This window comes from Lonchura striata, chromosome 25 (assembly GCF_046129695.1).
Source record: "Lonchura striata isolate bLonStr1 chromosome 25, bLonStr1.mat, whole genome shotgun sequence".
Lineage (NCBI taxonomy): Eukaryota > Metazoa > Chordata > Aves > Passeriformes > Estrildidae > Lonchura > Lonchura striata.
The window spans coordinates 7,344,685-7,360,403 of record NC_134627.1 but is presented as its reverse complement, the minus strand read 5'-3'; the positions used below and the strand labels follow the sequence as shown (position 1 = coordinate 7,360,403).

General features: G+C 45.8%; 1 protein-coding gene and 8 non-coding genes across 9 annotated transcripts; all 9 read right to left on the bottom strand.

The window, feature by feature from the left end:
* Positions 1-1,202: 1,202 nt before the first annotated feature.
* TRNAC-GCA (transfer RNA cysteine (anticodon GCA)) lies at positions 1,203-1,274 on the bottom strand. Its single transcript has one exon. It is a non-coding gene; the product is annotated as a tRNA-Cys (tRNA).
* A 433-nt stretch (positions 1,275-1,707) lies between these two features.
* Positions 1,708-1,779, bottom strand: TRNAC-GCA (transfer RNA cysteine (anticodon GCA)). Its single transcript has one exon. It is a non-coding gene; the product is annotated as a tRNA-Cys (tRNA).
* Positions 1,780-2,199: 420 nt separating this feature from the next.
* On the bottom strand, positions 2,200-2,271 carry TRNAC-GCA (transfer RNA cysteine (anticodon GCA)). The gene has a single exon. It is a non-coding gene; the product is annotated as a tRNA-Cys (tRNA).
* A 625-nt stretch (positions 2,272-2,896) lies between these two features.
* Positions 2,897-2,968, bottom strand: TRNAC-GCA (transfer RNA cysteine (anticodon GCA)). Its single transcript has one exon. It is a non-coding gene; the product is annotated as a tRNA-Cys (tRNA).
* A 438-nt stretch (positions 2,969-3,406) lies between these two features.
* TRNAC-GCA (transfer RNA cysteine (anticodon GCA)) lies at positions 3,407-3,478 on the bottom strand. The gene has a single exon. It is a non-coding gene; the product is annotated as a tRNA-Cys (tRNA).
* A 1,821-nt stretch (positions 3,479-5,299) lies between these two features.
* TRNAC-GCA (transfer RNA cysteine (anticodon GCA)) lies at positions 5,300-5,371 on the bottom strand. The gene has a single exon. It is a non-coding gene; the product is annotated as a tRNA-Cys (tRNA).
* Positions 5,372-7,209: 1,838 nt separating this feature from the next.
* Positions 7,210-15,089, bottom strand: RPL23 (ribosomal protein L23). The gene is made up of 5 exons (XM_021546842.3): positions 15,023-15,089; positions 14,739-14,822; positions 12,064-12,192; positions 7,599-7,712; positions 7,210-7,332 (listed from the first exon to the last, which is right to left on the bottom strand). Exons 1-5 carry the CDS (start codon positions 15,033-15,035, stop codon positions 7,250-7,252), a joined length of 423 nt encoding a protein of 140 aa, XP_021402517.1. The 5' UTR covers positions 15,036-15,089; the 3' UTR covers positions 7,210-7,249.
* Positions 15,090-15,239: 150 nt separating this feature from the next.
* TRNAC-GCA (transfer RNA cysteine (anticodon GCA)) lies at positions 15,240-15,311 on the bottom strand. The gene has a single exon. It is a non-coding gene; the product is annotated as a tRNA-Cys (tRNA).
* Positions 15,312-15,532: 221 nt separating this feature from the next.
* On the bottom strand, positions 15,533-15,604 carry TRNAC-GCA (transfer RNA cysteine (anticodon GCA)). The gene has a single exon. It is a non-coding gene; the product is annotated as a tRNA-Cys (tRNA).
* Between the last annotated feature and the right edge of the window lie 115 nt (positions 15,605-15,719).

Here is a 15,719-nt window from a genome sequence, read left to right as displayed (position 1 = left end):
TAACAGCCCTGATTTTCCAGGATAACAGCCCTGATCTCCCGGGATAATAGCCCTGGGATAACAGCCCTGATTTCCCAGGATAACAGCACTGATCTCCCGGGATAAGAGCACTGATTTCCCGGGATAACAGCGCCGATTTCCCGGGATATCAGCCCTGATCTCCCGGGATCACAGCGCCGATTTCCCGGGATAACAGCACCGATTTCCCGGGATAACAGCACCGATTTCCCGGGATAACAGCCCTGATTTTCCGGGATAACGACCCTCATTTCCCACTTTAGAACTTGTAATCTCCCGGGATAGCCCCAGTCTCTCCCCTCCGGAGCCAGCCCGGCCTCGAACCCGCGGCCTCGCGCTCCCCAGCCCGGCGCGCTGCCCCTGCGCCACGGCCCGGCCGCGGGGAGGGGGGGGCACCGGGGGGCGCGGCGGGACGGTGGCGCAGGGGCAGCGCCGCCGCCTGCGGGGCCGAGGGTCGCGGGTTCGAGCCCCGGGGCTGCCCCCGGAGGAAACCGCTGAGCAAGGAACGAATAATGTTCATTATTCAGCATGGAAATTAAAGGTAATTACTCCAAAGTGGCTACTGGAAACGCGTTGTACACATAATTCACTGGGTAAATTAAGAGTAACAACTCCAACAGGAAAAACCTGAGAAGCAACTCTTGAGTTTTTGTGTTTCCTGCAGAACTCGGCGCAGCAAAGTGGGAGAAATTCAATTTTGGTAAAAAATCACCAATTAATTTCCAGCACCTCAGAGGGGTAAGGAAGGCTCCCCACATAATTCACTATTTAACACATAATTCACTGTGTAAATTAAGAGTAACAACTCCAACAGGAAAAACTCGAGCTGCAGTTGTTGAGTTTTTGTGTTTCCAGCAGAACTCAGTGCAGCAAAGTGGCAAAGGAGAAATTCAATTTTGGTAAAAAATCACCAATTAATTTCCAGCACCTGAGAGGGATAAGAAACAATAATTCACATAATTCACTTTGTAAATTAGGAGTAACAACTCCAACAGGAAAAACTCGAGCTGCAGTTGTTGAGTTTTTGTGTTTCCTGTAGGACTCAGCGCAGCAAAGTGGGAGAAATTCAGGATTGGTAAAAAATCACCAATTAATTTCCGGCACCTCAGAGGGGTAACAAAGGCTCCCCGTGGTCTGAGTGTGAGGAATTTTTGGAGGAAAAAAAGGGGAAAAAGCAGCAAAAGAGGGGGCACCTGGAGTTGAACCAGGGACCTCTTGATCTGCAGTCAAATGCTCTACCACTGAGCTATACCCCCTGACACTTTTGCCAGGGAAATTTAAAATATTTATTGGGAAATTAAAAATTTTCCTGTCCAGGGATTGGATTTCTTCCTTTGACAGCTCCAGGGAGCGCCTGGCAAAGCTACAGGGAGTTCAAGGTGATAATTGATCTTAAAAATTATATTTTTAGTAACATTGAAGAACTAAAATAAAGCATTAATACATAAAATCAATCACAAAATTTAATAAAGAAAATTTTAAATGAATTCTGGTGGTGATTTCAGAGAATGAAGCACAGAGCAGAGCACGGCCCCAGAATTTTTCCAGCAGCAGAACCTCTGTTCCTGGGGTGCTGCAGCTCAGAAGCAGCACTGAGTGCACAGCTCAAGCTCAGAGTTTTCCATCTTTCCATGGATTTTTCCTGTGCCAAATTTTTGGGAAAATTAAGAGGAAAATAGGAAAAAAGAGAGGGGGCACCTGGAGTTGAACCAGGGACCTCTTGATCTGCAGTCAAATGCTCTACCACTGAGCTATACCCCCTGGCACAGCACCTGCAATAGGAAAGTTCAAAATATTTATTGGAAAATTAAAAATTTTCCTGTCCAGGGATTGGATTTCTCCCCTTGACAGCTCCAGGGAGTGCCTGGCAAAGCTACAAGGAGTTCAAGGTGATCAATGATCTTAAAAATTATATATTTAATAGAATTTAATGGCTAAAATAAAGGATGAATACATAAAATCAATCACAAAATTTAATAAAGAAAATTTTAAATGAATTCTGGTGGTGATTTCAGAGAATGAAGCACAGAGCAAAGCACAGCCCCAAAATTTTTCCAGCAGCAGAACCTCTGTTCCTGGGGTGCTGCAGCTCAGAACCAAACCCCACCAGCTCAGAGCTCCCCAGGGATTCTTCCTGTGCCAAATTTTTGGGAAAATTTAGAGGAAAATAGGAAAAAAGAGAGGGGGCACCTGGAGTTGAACCAGGGACCTCTTGATCTGCAGTCAAATGCTCTCCCACTGAGCTATACCCCCTGTCCCAACTCACAACAAAAAATATAAATAAAATCCCTTTTTATAAATAAAATCCCAGTTTTTATTCCCACTGCAGGAAAATCCCCGAAATTTTCTCCCAAATCTGCACAGAAACAAATGGTGAGTGTGGGCTCTGTCACCCCCCAAAAAAAAATTTGGATTTCTGCAGGATTTTTCACTCGGTTTTTAATCCTGGAGCTGCCAGCCCTTCATTGGTACACGGGAAGGAAAATGAGCACCACACAAGAGCTTTAAACATGATACAGAATTCTGTATTTTCCCCAGAAAAAAAATTTGTTTTAATTAAGAAATTAAACTATCAAGTGTTTATTTTAGTCCTCCTTGAGCCTGCAGGGAAAGAAACACCAGGCTAAGTAATGAACGGGATCAAATCCTCATCTTCATTTTACAAAAATTCCCGACCTCAGGAGATTCTCAAAGCTTCCAAAGGTAATTTCTACATTTCTTTCTCTTTTGGAAGAGGTACAAAATGCAAATTTGGCATCTAGCAAACCCCTCCAGGGATTTCTTTGTGATTTGTGTGAGCGCAGGCACTGGGGGTATAAAAAAGGAGGAATCTTCCTCATTTTTCCATGGGAAAAAAAGGGAAAAGAGGGAAAAAGAGAGGGGGCACCTGGAGTTGAACCAGGGACCTCTTGATCTGCAGTCAAATGCTCTACCACTGAGCTATACCCCCTGACATGGCTTTTCAACAAAGAAATTTAAAATATTTATTGGGAAATTAAAAATTTTCCTGTCCAGGGATTGGATTTCTTCCCTTGACAGCTCCAGGGAGCGCCTGGCAAAGCTACAGGGAGTTCAAGGTGATCAATGATCTTAAAAATTAAATTTTTTAATAGACTTTAATAACTAAAATCAATAATTTTTACAAAAATCATTCACGTAATTTAATAAAGAAAATTTTAAATGAATTCTGGTGGTGATTTCAGAGAATGAAGCACAGAGAGGAGCATGGCCCCAAAATTTTTCCAGCAGCAGAGCCTCTGTTCCTGGGATGCTGCAGCTCAGAAGCAGCACTGAGTGCACAGCTCAAGCTCAGAGTTTTCCTTCTTTCCATGGATTTTTCCTGTGCCAAATTTTTGGGAAAATGTAGAGGAAAATAGGAAAAAAAGAGAGGGGGCACCCGGATTTGAACCGGGGACCTCTTGATCTGCAGTCAAATGCTCTCCCACTGAGCTATACCCCCTGGCACAGCACCTGCACCAGGGAAATTCAAAATATTTCTTGGGAGTTAAATGGGATAAAAGATGCCAAATGTGATTCCTGCCATTCCGTTTCTCAGCCCTGATCCAGCCCGGGTTTTCCCCCATTCCATGTCCTGGCTGGATCCAGTTCAGGTTTCCTTCCATTCCATATGCTGGCTGTTATCCAATCCGGGTTTTCCTCCCACCCTGATCCAGTCCAGGTTTTCCCCCATTCCAGATCGCAGCCCAGATCCAGTCCTGGTTTCCCCCCATTCCCTATTCCAGTCCCGGTTTTCCCCATCCCCAATTCCAGCCCCAATCCATTCCTGGATTTCCCCATCCCCGACCCCAGTTCCGTTTTCCCCCATCCCTGATTCCAGCCCTGGTTTTCCCCCATTCCAGATTCCATTCCTGGTTTTCCCCATTCCTGATCCCACTCTTACCTAGTCCTGGTTTTCCCCCATTCCCAATTCCAGCCCAGATCCAGTCTCAGTTTTCCTCCATCCTGGATTCCATTCCTGGTTTTCTCCACCCCCGATTCCAGCCCGGCTCCCGGTTCCTTTTCCCCCATTCCAGATTCCATTCCCGGTTTTACCCCATCCCTGATTCCAGCCCCAATTTTCCCCATCCCCAATTCCAGCCTGGATTCATTCCTGGTTTTCCCCATCCCTGATTCCAGCCTGGATCCAGCCCTGGTTTTCCCCCATTCCAGATTCCATTCCCGGTTTTCCCCAATTCCTGATTCCAGTCCTGATTTTCCCAATCCCCGATTCCACCTGGATCCATTCCTGGTTTTCCCCATCCCCCCCGGATCCCGCTTCCTTTTCCCCCATTCCAGATTCCATTCCCGGTTTTCCCCAATTCCCTATTCCAGTCCCGGTTTTCCCCATCCCCGATTCCAGCCCGGATCCTGGTTCCTTTTCCCCCCATTCCATATTCCATTCCCGGTTTTCCCCAGCCCAGATCCCGGTTCCTTTTTCCCATTATCCCTAAAACTTTTCCCACAGGGAATTCATCCCAGGGGAAACTGAGGCAGGCCCAGATTTCCCAGGATTTCTTCCTCCCACCCCACATTCCCAAATTCCCAAATCCCACAGCAGCTTCCCAACATTCCCCTCCGGAATTTGGGCAGCAGGAAAAGTTGGAAAGAAGAGGAAAAAGAGGAGAAACTCACCTGGGGATGAATCCTGATCCGCAAATCCTCTCCTCTTCCATGGGCATTCCCAGCAAGAATTCCCCGCTAATTACCACCCCGGCTAATTAATCTCAGGACATCCATCCCAAAATCCTCATCCCTTTTTTCACCTCCCCTGCTGGGAATCGCTCGGTGGGGAAAAGTTGGGAATTCTGCGCTCCCAGCCGCGTTTTTGGAGATAAAAATAGGGAATTTCTGGGGATAAAAAGGTGGAATTTCTGGGGATAAAAAGGTGGAATTTTTGGGGATAAAAAGGTGGAATTTCTGGGGATAAAAAGATGGAATTTCTGGGTATAAAAAGATGGAAAAGGAGCACCCGGATTTGAACCAGGGACCTCTCGATCTGCAAATCCTCTCCTCTCCTCCTGAGCTACACCCGCCTCTTCCCCTGGGCATTCCAAGCAGGAATTCCCTGCTAATTACCACCCGGTTAATTAATCTCAGGACATCCTCCCAAAATCCTCATCCCTTTTTTCACCTCCCCTCCTGCAGCTCTGCCCTGCTGGGAATGGCTCGGTGGGGAAAACCTGGGAATTCCGCGCTGCCAGCCGCGTTTTCGGGGATAAAAATAGGGAATTTCTGGGGATAAAAAGATGGAATTTCTGGGGATAAAAAGCTGGAAAAAGAGAGGGGGCACCCGGATTTGAACCGGGGACCTCTTGATCTGCAGTCAAATGCTCTACCACTGAGCTATACCCCCGGCTGTGCCAGGTGGGGCTACCTGTGCCAGGTGAGCTTGTTGTGCCCAGGTGAGGCTCACCTGTGCCAGGTGAGGTTCTCAATTAAAAGATTGGCCAGGCAGAATTAGAGAATAAATTTATTTAAAGATCTCCTCAGTGAGAGATTGGCCAGGCAGAGTTAGAGAATAAATTTATTTAAAGATCTCCTCAGTGAGAGATTGGCCAGGCAGAGTTAGAGAGTAAATTTATTTAAAGATCTCCTCAGTGAGAGATTGGCCAGGCAGAGTTAGAGAATAAATTTATTGAAAGATCTCCTCCATGAGAGATTGGCCAGGCAGAGTTAGAGAATAAATTTATTTAAAGATCTCCTCAGTGAGAGATTGGCCAGGCAGAGTTAGAGAATAAATTTATTGAAAGATCTCCTCAGTGAGAGATTGGCCAGGCAGAGTTAGAGAGTAAATTTATTGAAAGATCTCCTCAGTGAGAGATTGGCCAGGCAGAGTTAGAGAGTAAATTTATTGAAAGATCTCCTCCATGAGAGATTGGCCAGGCAGAGTTAGAGAATAAATTTATTGAAAGATCTCCTCCATGAGAGATTGGCCAGGCAGAGTTAGAGAATAAATTTATTTAAAGATCTCCTCAATGAGAGATTGTCCAGGCAGTTCCAGAACCAAGCAGGGATTCATTAAAAGATCTCCTCAGTGGATCCACCTTGGGCAGCGCCAGAGCCCAGCCAGGGCTGCACCCCAGATGAACAAAAATGGTTCAAAATGGACCAAAATGGTCACAAAATGGTCACAAAATGGTCACAAAATGGACCAAAATGGTCACAAAATGGAACCAAAATGGACCCAAAATGGTCACAAAATGGACCACGAATCCGCAGTGACCTCAGCACAAAAACATTGGGAATGGCCCCAAATTATCAGGGATGGGCACAGAAACATCAGAGGTGGCACAAAATCATCAGGAGTGGCACAAAAGGCATCAGGAATGGCACAGAAACTCCAGGAATGGGCACAGGAACATCAGGAATGGCACAGGAACATCAGGAATGGCACAAAGGGCATCAGGAATGGCACAGGAACATGAGGAATGGGCACAGGAACTCCAGGAATGGCACAGGAACATCGGGAATGGCACAGGAACATCAGGAATGGCACAGGAACACCGGGAATGGCACAGGAACATCGGGAATGGCACAGGAACATCGGGAATGGCACAGGAACATCGGGAATGGGCACAGGAACACCGGGAATGGCACAGGACCATCAGGAATGGCACAGGAACACCGGGAAGGGCACAGGAACATCAGGAATGGGCACAGGAACACCGGGAATGGCACAGGACCATCAGGAATGGCACAGGAACATCGGGAATGGCACAGGAACATCAGGAATGGGCACAGGAACACCGGGAATGGCACAGGAACACCAGGAATCTCCAGAAGTGCAGCAGGGAACAGCTCAGCACCAGCTGGAGTTGGGAACTGCAGCTCTGGGAGCAGCCCCCCCCCCCACTCCTGCCAAGATTTGGGATTTTGGGATCAGGGCAGGAATTCCAGGCACCGGGAGCCCCAAAACCAGGACAAAGCCACCCCGTGGGCCAGGAAATCCCAGCTCCCACCCTGATCTCTCCTCCTTTTGCTCCACGAACACCCAGCCCAAAATCTTTTCCATTTTCAGCCCTTCCCACTCCGCTCCCAGCTCCCCTCAGACAAAGAATCACTAAAATTTAACAATTCCAAAGATTCTTCTGCCTGAAAACCAGAACTGTTAAATCCCCAAATCCCGTTTTTTTTTTTTTTTTTCCAGCTGCAGCTGAATAAAAAAACTTTTAGCAATGGAATCAGCAGGGAGTTGGTACAAGGAGTTTTATTTTGTGTCCCGGGGCGGGGATCAGGCGATGCTCCCGGCGTTGGAGGCGATCCTGGGCCACAGATCTGCACATTCCTTGGCCACGGGGCCAGTGATGGCCGAGCCTGGAAAACAGGGACAGCAGCCCTGAGGCCTCACCTCATCCCTGGGAGGCTGGGATGGAATTCCCAGAAAAGCTCCCACCGCCCCCGGGATGAGCTGTGAGCTCCTTTGGAACCAAACCACGCTGGAATTGCCATTTGGGATTTATAAATAAATGGGATGTAGAGCTCGCAGATGGTTCAGGGCAGCATTTCCCAGCCAAAATCCCACCCTGTGAGGGGAATGTGGAGTTTTTCTCTCTCCGGTGGGACAGAATTCCCAAGCTCACCTTTCATTTCCCCTTTGTTGTTGACGATCACTCCGGCGTTGTCCTCGAAGTACAGGAACACTCCATCTTTTCTCCTGTAGGATTTCCTCTGCCTGATCACCACTGCAGGGTGCACTGAGAGGGGAGAAAGGGTCAGAGCCCTCAGGAAAAATTCACATTTCCACACAGATCCCAGAGAAATCCATCCCAGTGTCACAGCCTTCAGGAAAAATTCACATTTCCACAGAGATCCCAGAGAAATCCATCCCAGTGTCACAGCCCTCAGGATAAATTCACATTTCCACAGAGATCCCAGAGAAATCCATCCCAGTGTCACAGCCCTCAGGAAAAATTCACATTTCCACACAGATCCCAGAGAAATCCATCCCAGTGTCACAGCCTTCAGGATAAATTCACATTTCCACAGGGATCCCAGAGAAATCCATCCCAGTGTCACAGCCCTCAGGATAAATTCACATTCCACAGGAATCAAATCCACTGTCACAATCCTCAGGATAAATTCACATTCCACAGGGATCCCATGAAAATCAAATCCACTGTCACAACCTCAGGATAAATTCACATTCCACAGATCCCATGGGAATCAAATCCACTGGTACAACAGGATAAATTCACATTCCAAACAGATCCCAGAGAAATCCAACCCGGAGTCACAGCCCTCAGGATAAATTCACATTTCACAGATCCCATGGGAATCAAATCCATTGTCACAGCCCTCAGGATAAACCCACATCCCACACTGACATGAGGATTAAAAATTTACATTTCACAATTTTAATAAAGATTTGTGGGGAAACGGTAAATTCACTTGGATTTTTCCTGCTGTAGGGATTTCCTTTTTAAAAAGGACATGTGTGCTCCTTGGGGATTTTTGATCATTTTTATCATCATGTACTAATTTAGATATATATATAGAATATTATAATAGGTTTATGTATTTTTTTATCCTGTTAAATTTTACTGTTTCATCACAGATCCCACAGGAATCCAACCCAATGTCAGTACCCTCGGGATAAATTCACATCCCACACATCCCACAGCAATTTTTGTTTTATTTAAGGTGATTTTCCCATCAAAATTGATAATAAAAGGGTTTTAAAATCATGGGGATTTAGGGTTAAAAGGAAAATTAAGCTTAGTAAGCCCTGAAAAATTAAAATAAATATCCTGGGTACATGTAGGTGCTAGAACTGCACCTGTGTAGCTGGTACATGATAAATGGTAGGATTGTTAGATGTGATGATTGGTTAGTAATTAAATATAATTACTGTTTAATGGCAATAATCATGAGAAACTGTGGTCAGGGGCTTGAGAAAGATCACGAGAAATTCATGGTTGAATAAAGTCAATGCATAGAATAGAACAATGTAAATTTAATTATCAATATTGAAGTTATATATAGAAGTTTAATAGTGAATATGTAAGTTATATAAGGTTAGAATATAAAATATTTTCAGTCAGATTTGGGTGTGCACCCCTGATTCCCAGAGCTCTCCATCAATAAAAGCACCTGCAAATAATCATAACCTGTGATTATGTATGTTTCCAAATAATGTAAATTAAATAATGAATATGTAAGTTATGTAAGGAATTAATCAGGGAATCTATCAGGGAATCAACCGGGGAATGAATCCAGGGAAGGAATCCAGGAATCAGGGAAGTATCCAGGGAATCAACCGGGAAATTAATCCAGGGAATGAATCCAGGAATCAGGGAAGGATCCAAGGAATTAATCAGGGAATCAACCAGGAAAGGATCCAAGGAATTAATCAGGGAATCAACCAGGAAAGGATCCAGGGAATTAATCAGGGAATCAACCAGGAAAGGATCCAGGGAATTAATCAGGGAATCAACCAGGAAAGGATCCAGGGAATTAATCAGGGAATCAACCAGGAAAGGATCCAGGGAATTAATCAGGGAATCAACCAAGGAATGAATCCAGGGAAGGATCCAGGGAATGAGGGAATGATCCAGGGAAGGATCCAGGGAATCTATCAGGGAATCAACCAGGGAATGAATCTGGGGAATGAATGCAGGGAATGGATCCAGGGAATCAGGGAATGATCCAGGGAATTAATCAGGGAATCATCCAGGCAATCTATCAGGGAATGAATCAGGGAAGGATCCAGGGAATTAATCAGGGAATCACCCAGAGAATCACCCAGGGAATGAATCCAGGGAATCAGGGAAGGATCCAAGGAATCAACCAGGCAATGAATCCAGGGAATGGATCAGGGAATGATCCAGGGAATCACCCAAGGAACGATCCACGAGCGCTCTCCCGCCCCAAAACAGGAGGCGCGTCCCTGCCCAGGGGATGGGACGGAAAAATCCCTTCCCACCCCATTCCAGGATTCCCAGATCCTCTGTCCCACCGCGGATTGAAGCCAGCAGCACCAGCAGCTGCCAACTTCACCCCAAAGCGGCGCCTTGGCTCTGCCCTTCCACGACAGCTCCCCGGGCCACGGCGGGGACCCGGCGAGTGCTTAGAGAAGGGGGGAGGCCTGGGGAGCCAGGTCCCAAAATGTCCCGCAGACATTTCCGGAGGCTCCAGGCCAGAAGCATTTGAGACCCTGGCACAGCTGCAAACAGCTGGGATTTTGGATTTAAACCATAGAATGATTTATCAACCTTGCAGGAAGGACAAAAAGTCACAAAAGTTTAGATGTTATAGAAGTAGTCACAAAGTAGAGGGAAGAATTTTTGAGTGCTGTACAGGGGGTTTTGGTTTTGTACATGGGGGTCAGAAGTTTTAAGATGGAAAGATTTGAGCCCATTCTGTCCTTCCTCTCTTCTTCCTCACCTCCCTGTTCTTGGTGATGTTGGCACTCACAGATTTTAGAGTAGAAAATCACCATTTAATATAGGTAATAGGCATGGGGGAAAAATATAAACATTTAACCTGTAATGTACCATATAAAAGATAGAAAATCCCCATTTAATATAGGTAATAGGCATTGGGGAAAAACTGTAAACATGTAACACGTAATGTACCATAGAAAAGATAGAAAAGCATCATTTAATATAGGTAATAGGCATTGGGAAAAAACTATAAACGTGTAACATGTAATGTACCATTGTTGGAACTCAAAATGTCCCTCAGACATTTTTGGATGTTCTGGGCCCAGGTCAGAAGCATTTGAGACCCTGGCACAGCTGGAAACAGCTGGGATTTTGGATTTAAACCATAGAACGATTTATCAACCTTGCAGGAAGGACAAGAAGTGACAAAAATTTATAGATATTGGAGTAGAAGTAGTCACAAAATAAAAAGAATTTTTGAGTGCTGTACAGGGGATTTTGGTTTTGTACATGAAGGTCAGAAGTTTTAAGATGGAAAGATTTGAGCCTATTCTGTCCTTCCTCTCTTCTTCCTCACCTCCCTGTTCTTGGTGATGTTGGCACTCACAGATTGGTTTAGAGTAGAAAGGCACCATTTAATATAGGTAATAGGCATTGGGGAAAAACTATAAACATTTAACACGTAATATATCATACAAAAGATAGAAAAGCATCATTTAATATAGGTAATAGGCATTGGGAAAAAACTGTAAACATTTAATATGTAATGTACCATATAAAAGAGAGCAGCAGCCCTGGGCAGGGAGAGAAGAGCAGGAGAGACAGAGAGGATGTCAGGGTGATGATGTGTGCTCCTAAACAATGTGAATTTAATAATTAATATGTAAGTTATATAAGGATAGAATATAAAACACGTTCAGAGTCAGATTTGGGTCTGCACCCCTGACTCCCAGAGTTCTCAATAAAAGCACCTGCATGGAATCATATCCTGTGATTCTGTGTGCTCCTAAACAATATAAGTTTACTAATTAATATGTAAGTTATATAAAGAGCAGTGTAAGTTTAATAATTAATATGCAAGGTCTATAAGGATAGAATATAAAAAACATGCAGCTCAAAAGCTGTGTCAGAGTCAGATTTGGGTCTGCAGCCCTCATTCCCAGAGCTCTTCATCAATAAAAGCACCTGTATAGAATCATAACCTGTGATTTTGTGTTCCTGAACAATGTAAATTTAGTAATCAATATGTAAATTATGTACAGAATAGAACAATGTAAGTTTAATAATTAATATGTGAGTTATATAAGGATAGAATATAAAATACGTTCAGAGTCAGATTTGGGTCTGCAGCCCTCATTCCCAGAATTCTTCATGAATAAAAGCACCTGTATAGAATCATAACCTGTGATTTTGTGTTCCTGAACAATGTAAATTTAATAATCAATATGTAAATTATGTACAGAATAGAACAACGTAAGTTTAATAATTAATATGTGAGTTATATAAGGATAGAATATAAAATACGTTCAGAGTCAGATTTGGGTCTGCAGCCCTCATTCCCAGAGCTCTTCATCAATAAAAGCACCTGAATAGAATCATATACCATGATTGTGTGTGTTCCTAAGCAATGTAAATTTAATAATTGATATGCAAATGGTCTCACCCTTCTTCCTGAGCTCGGGCTTGCCCTTCTTCACCGTGGCCATCACCATGTCGCCCACGCCGGCCGCCGGCAGCCGGTTCAGGCGGCCCTTGATGCCCTTCACGGAGATGATGTACAGGTTCTTGGCCCCTGGAAAACACCAAAACGTCCCCAGGACTCGGAAATATTTCACAATTTATTGGAGCAAAAAGAAAAACTTCATGCAAGATGCCTGCAGGACGGGCAGGAGCAACCCCACCGAGGATGCTGCAGCGCTATCCTTGATATTCATCAATTCAGAGGGTCAAAAAATCCCTTTTTATCCTGTTTTTTTTGTCCCTCTGGATTGATTTGGTTTTGAATTCTAGATTTTCATGAAGGTTTAAAGCAGTTGGTTTGCCCATTGTCCAGGCTTGGAGGTGGTGCACTTTACTTAGGTGTAATATCTTACAACCACCTCTTTAAACTCCTTTTTACCAAACTAACAGCACAAACTTAACAATTACCAATTATTAACACACTTAACAATATTAACATATTAATATACTTACCAATTATCAACTAATCTACAGTAGTTTCTAACGTATTTTTAACAGCTGTGTGAAAACTGCAGATTTTATGATTGGCTTTTCACAAATGTTACAATGAATATTATATGCATAATGTTAGAAAATTATGCTGTATTAATTCAAATATATAATTTATGTGTAATCGATGTTACAATGGATATTTTACATGCAAATATTATATATTATATGTGCAACATTACAAAGTTATGCTGTATTAATTCAAATAGATAATTTATGTGTAATGGATATCAAAACGGTTATTTTATGTGTCAATATTACAATGGATATTTTATTTATTAGAAAGTTATGCAGTATTAATCAAAATGTGTAATTTACATGTAATGGACATCACAGTAACATTTGATGTGTAAATATTACAGTGAATATTATATGTGCAATGTTAGAAAGTTATGTTGTTTTAATTCAAATGTGTAATTTACATGTAATGGATATTTGATGTATACGTATCACAATAAATATTATGTGTGCAATGTTAGAAAGTTGTCCTATATTAATTCTCTTTATTATAGTAAATATAGTTTAAATAATAAAATAATGTTAAGATAGAAAATATGCATATAAAGATTTTTTTTTTAATTAGATACTTGCTTGGAGAAACACCTAAATCTTCCAGAGAAGAGTTTATGCTTCTTTTATCAGAATAAACTTAATTTCTTCTTGCTCAGACTCGAAGATGCAGCGGGGATTAATAAAAATATTTGACAAACAACAGAATTTCTTGTTTTAAATAGAATATACACACAACCATGAAGGATATAGGAATATGCAATAAGTGAATTAATTTAAGGTGATTTTCCTTTGTTCAAAAGGGATGCTTTTTGTGATTTAGCGTCCGAGAGCATCCAAAATTATTTGCTTTTTATTCTCTTGTCATTCTAATTCGAAATTTTAGAACTTTGATCGTATTGCTGTTTTTATAATAATTTTATTATTATTATTAAACTTTAAAAATTAAAAAAAAAAAACCAACACAAGTTGTTTGCGTTTTTCACAGCCGGGAGCAGCGGCGCCGTTATGACGGGACACCGGGGTGGTGGGGGGCTGCCAAAAATTCCCGAAAAAAAATTCCCCAAAATTTGGGAATTCATCCCGAGGGTCTCCCCCGGTTCTCCCCCGGTTCCTGAAGGGTTCATCCCGGTTCCCGAGGGTCCATCCCGGTTCCTGAAGGGCTTCCCCGATTCCCAAGGGTCTCTCCCGGTTCCCGGGGGTCCATCCCGGTTCCTGAAGGGTTCTCCCGGTTCCCGGGGGTCTCTCCCGGTTTTCCAAAGGCTACCCCGGTTCCTGAAGGGTTTCCCCGGTTCCCAAGGGTCTCTCCCGGTTTTCCAAAGGCTACCCCGGTTCCTGAAGGGTTTCCCCGGTTCCCGAATTGTTTCCCCGGTTCCTTAGGGTTCATCCCTGTTCCTGAAGGGTTCTCCCGGTTCCTGAAGGATCCATCCCGATTCCCAAGGGTCTCTCCCGGTTCCCGGGTGTCTCCCCCGGTTCCTGAAGGGCTTCCCCGATTCCCAAGGGTCTCTCCCGGTTCCCGAGGGTTCATCCCGGTTCCTGAAGGGTTTCCTCGGTTCCCGAGAATCCATCCCGATTTCTAAAGCGTTTCCCCGGTTCCCGAGAGTCTCTCCCGGTTCCTCAAAGGCTCCCCCGGTTCCTTAGAGTCCATCCCGCTTTCCGAACGGTTTCCCCGGCTCCCGAGGGTCCATCCCGGTTCCTTAGGGTCTCCCCCGGTTCCCGAAGGGTTTCCCCGGTTCCTGAAGCGTTTCCCCGGTTCCCCAAAGGCTTCCCGGGTTCCCGGGTGTCTCCCCCGGTTCCCAAGGGTCTCTCCCGGTTCCCGGGGGTTCATCCCAGTTCCTGAAGGGTTCTCCCGGTTCCCGGGGGTCTCTCCCGGTTTTCCAAAGGCTACCCCGATTCCTGAAGGGTTCTCCCGGTTCCCCAGGGTTCATCCCGGTTCTCCAAAGGCTCTCCTTGTTCCTGAAGGGCTCTCCCGGTTCCCCAAAGGTTCCCCCGGTTCCCGAGGTCTCCCCGGTTTCCGGGGGTCTCTCCCGATTCCCGAGGGTCCCTCCCGGTTCCTGAAGGATTCCCCCGGTTCCCTCCCGGCTCCCCCCCCGCACTCACCGGTGTTGTCGGCGCAGTTGATCACGGCGCCCACCGGGAGACCGAGGGAGATGCGGAATTTGGCACCGGAGGAACCTCCGCGTCCTGAGGGGAGGAGGCGAGAGGAGCGTTACGAGCCCGGTACCGCCTCACGCAGCGCCATCACCCCGCGACACCCGCCCCCGCCCGGCCTCGGCCGCCTCTCCCCGGCTCCCCGCTGCGCCGCGGCGGCCACGGAGAGCGGGGATGGCGGCGGATGGCGGCGGATGGACGCGGATGGCGGCGGAGAGCGCGGCCCGCCTCACCTCGCTTCGACATCTTGGCGCCGGAAGAGGCGGCGGATGTCACGTGACGCGGCCGCCCCGCCTCGCTCCGCGCCCCCTAGCGGAGGCGGGAAAACGCCGCGCCCTCACCGGTACCGGCAGCACCGGGAGAACCGGGACGGGGCGGGAAGAGCCACCGGGGATGGCTGGAACGAGAAAAGTTGGGATGAAGGGAGGAGGAAAAAAATAAAGTAAAACAAGGGGGCACCCGGATTTGAACCGGGGACCTCTTGATCTGCAGTCAAATGCTCTGCCACTGAGCTATACCCCCACTGCGTCAATGGCGGCGCTGGGTGATGTTTTACGGCACATTCCGCGCATGCGCAGCCGCCGTTCCACGCGTGGAAATGGGGCAAATACGACTCGTCTCCCTCAAACCCCACGGAAATAGCGACAGAAACTGCAAAAAATGGGGAGAAAACACGATAAAAACGGGTAGAAGCACGATAAAAACCGACCAAAGCGAATAAAAAGTACTGAAAACACTCGCTGAGGGGGCACCCGGATTTGAACCAGGGACCTCTTGATCTGCAGTCAAATGCTCTACCACTGAGCTATACCCCCGCCCGCCGCGTGCCGGCGCCAGCAGCCCCCTCTGCCAGCGCCGCCGAACCGAAGGTCGCCGGTTCGAATCCCGCCGCGCCCTCAATGCAAATTTTTTGCGGTTTTTCCGCCGTTT

What these genes read in the sequence shown, in the direction of transcription:
- RPL23 (XM_021546842.3), bottom strand. An exon ending in CAACTGCGCCGACAACACCG is followed by an intron (nt 12,193 to 14,738) that starts GTGAGTGCGGGG and finishes GGTGTTTTCCAG; the next exon opens with GGGCCAAGAACCTGTACATC. An exon ending in CAACAAAGGGGAAATGAAAG is followed by an intron (nt 7,333 to 7,598) that starts GTGAGCTTGGGA and finishes CCTGTTTTCCAG; the next exon opens with GCTCGGCCATCACTGGCCCC.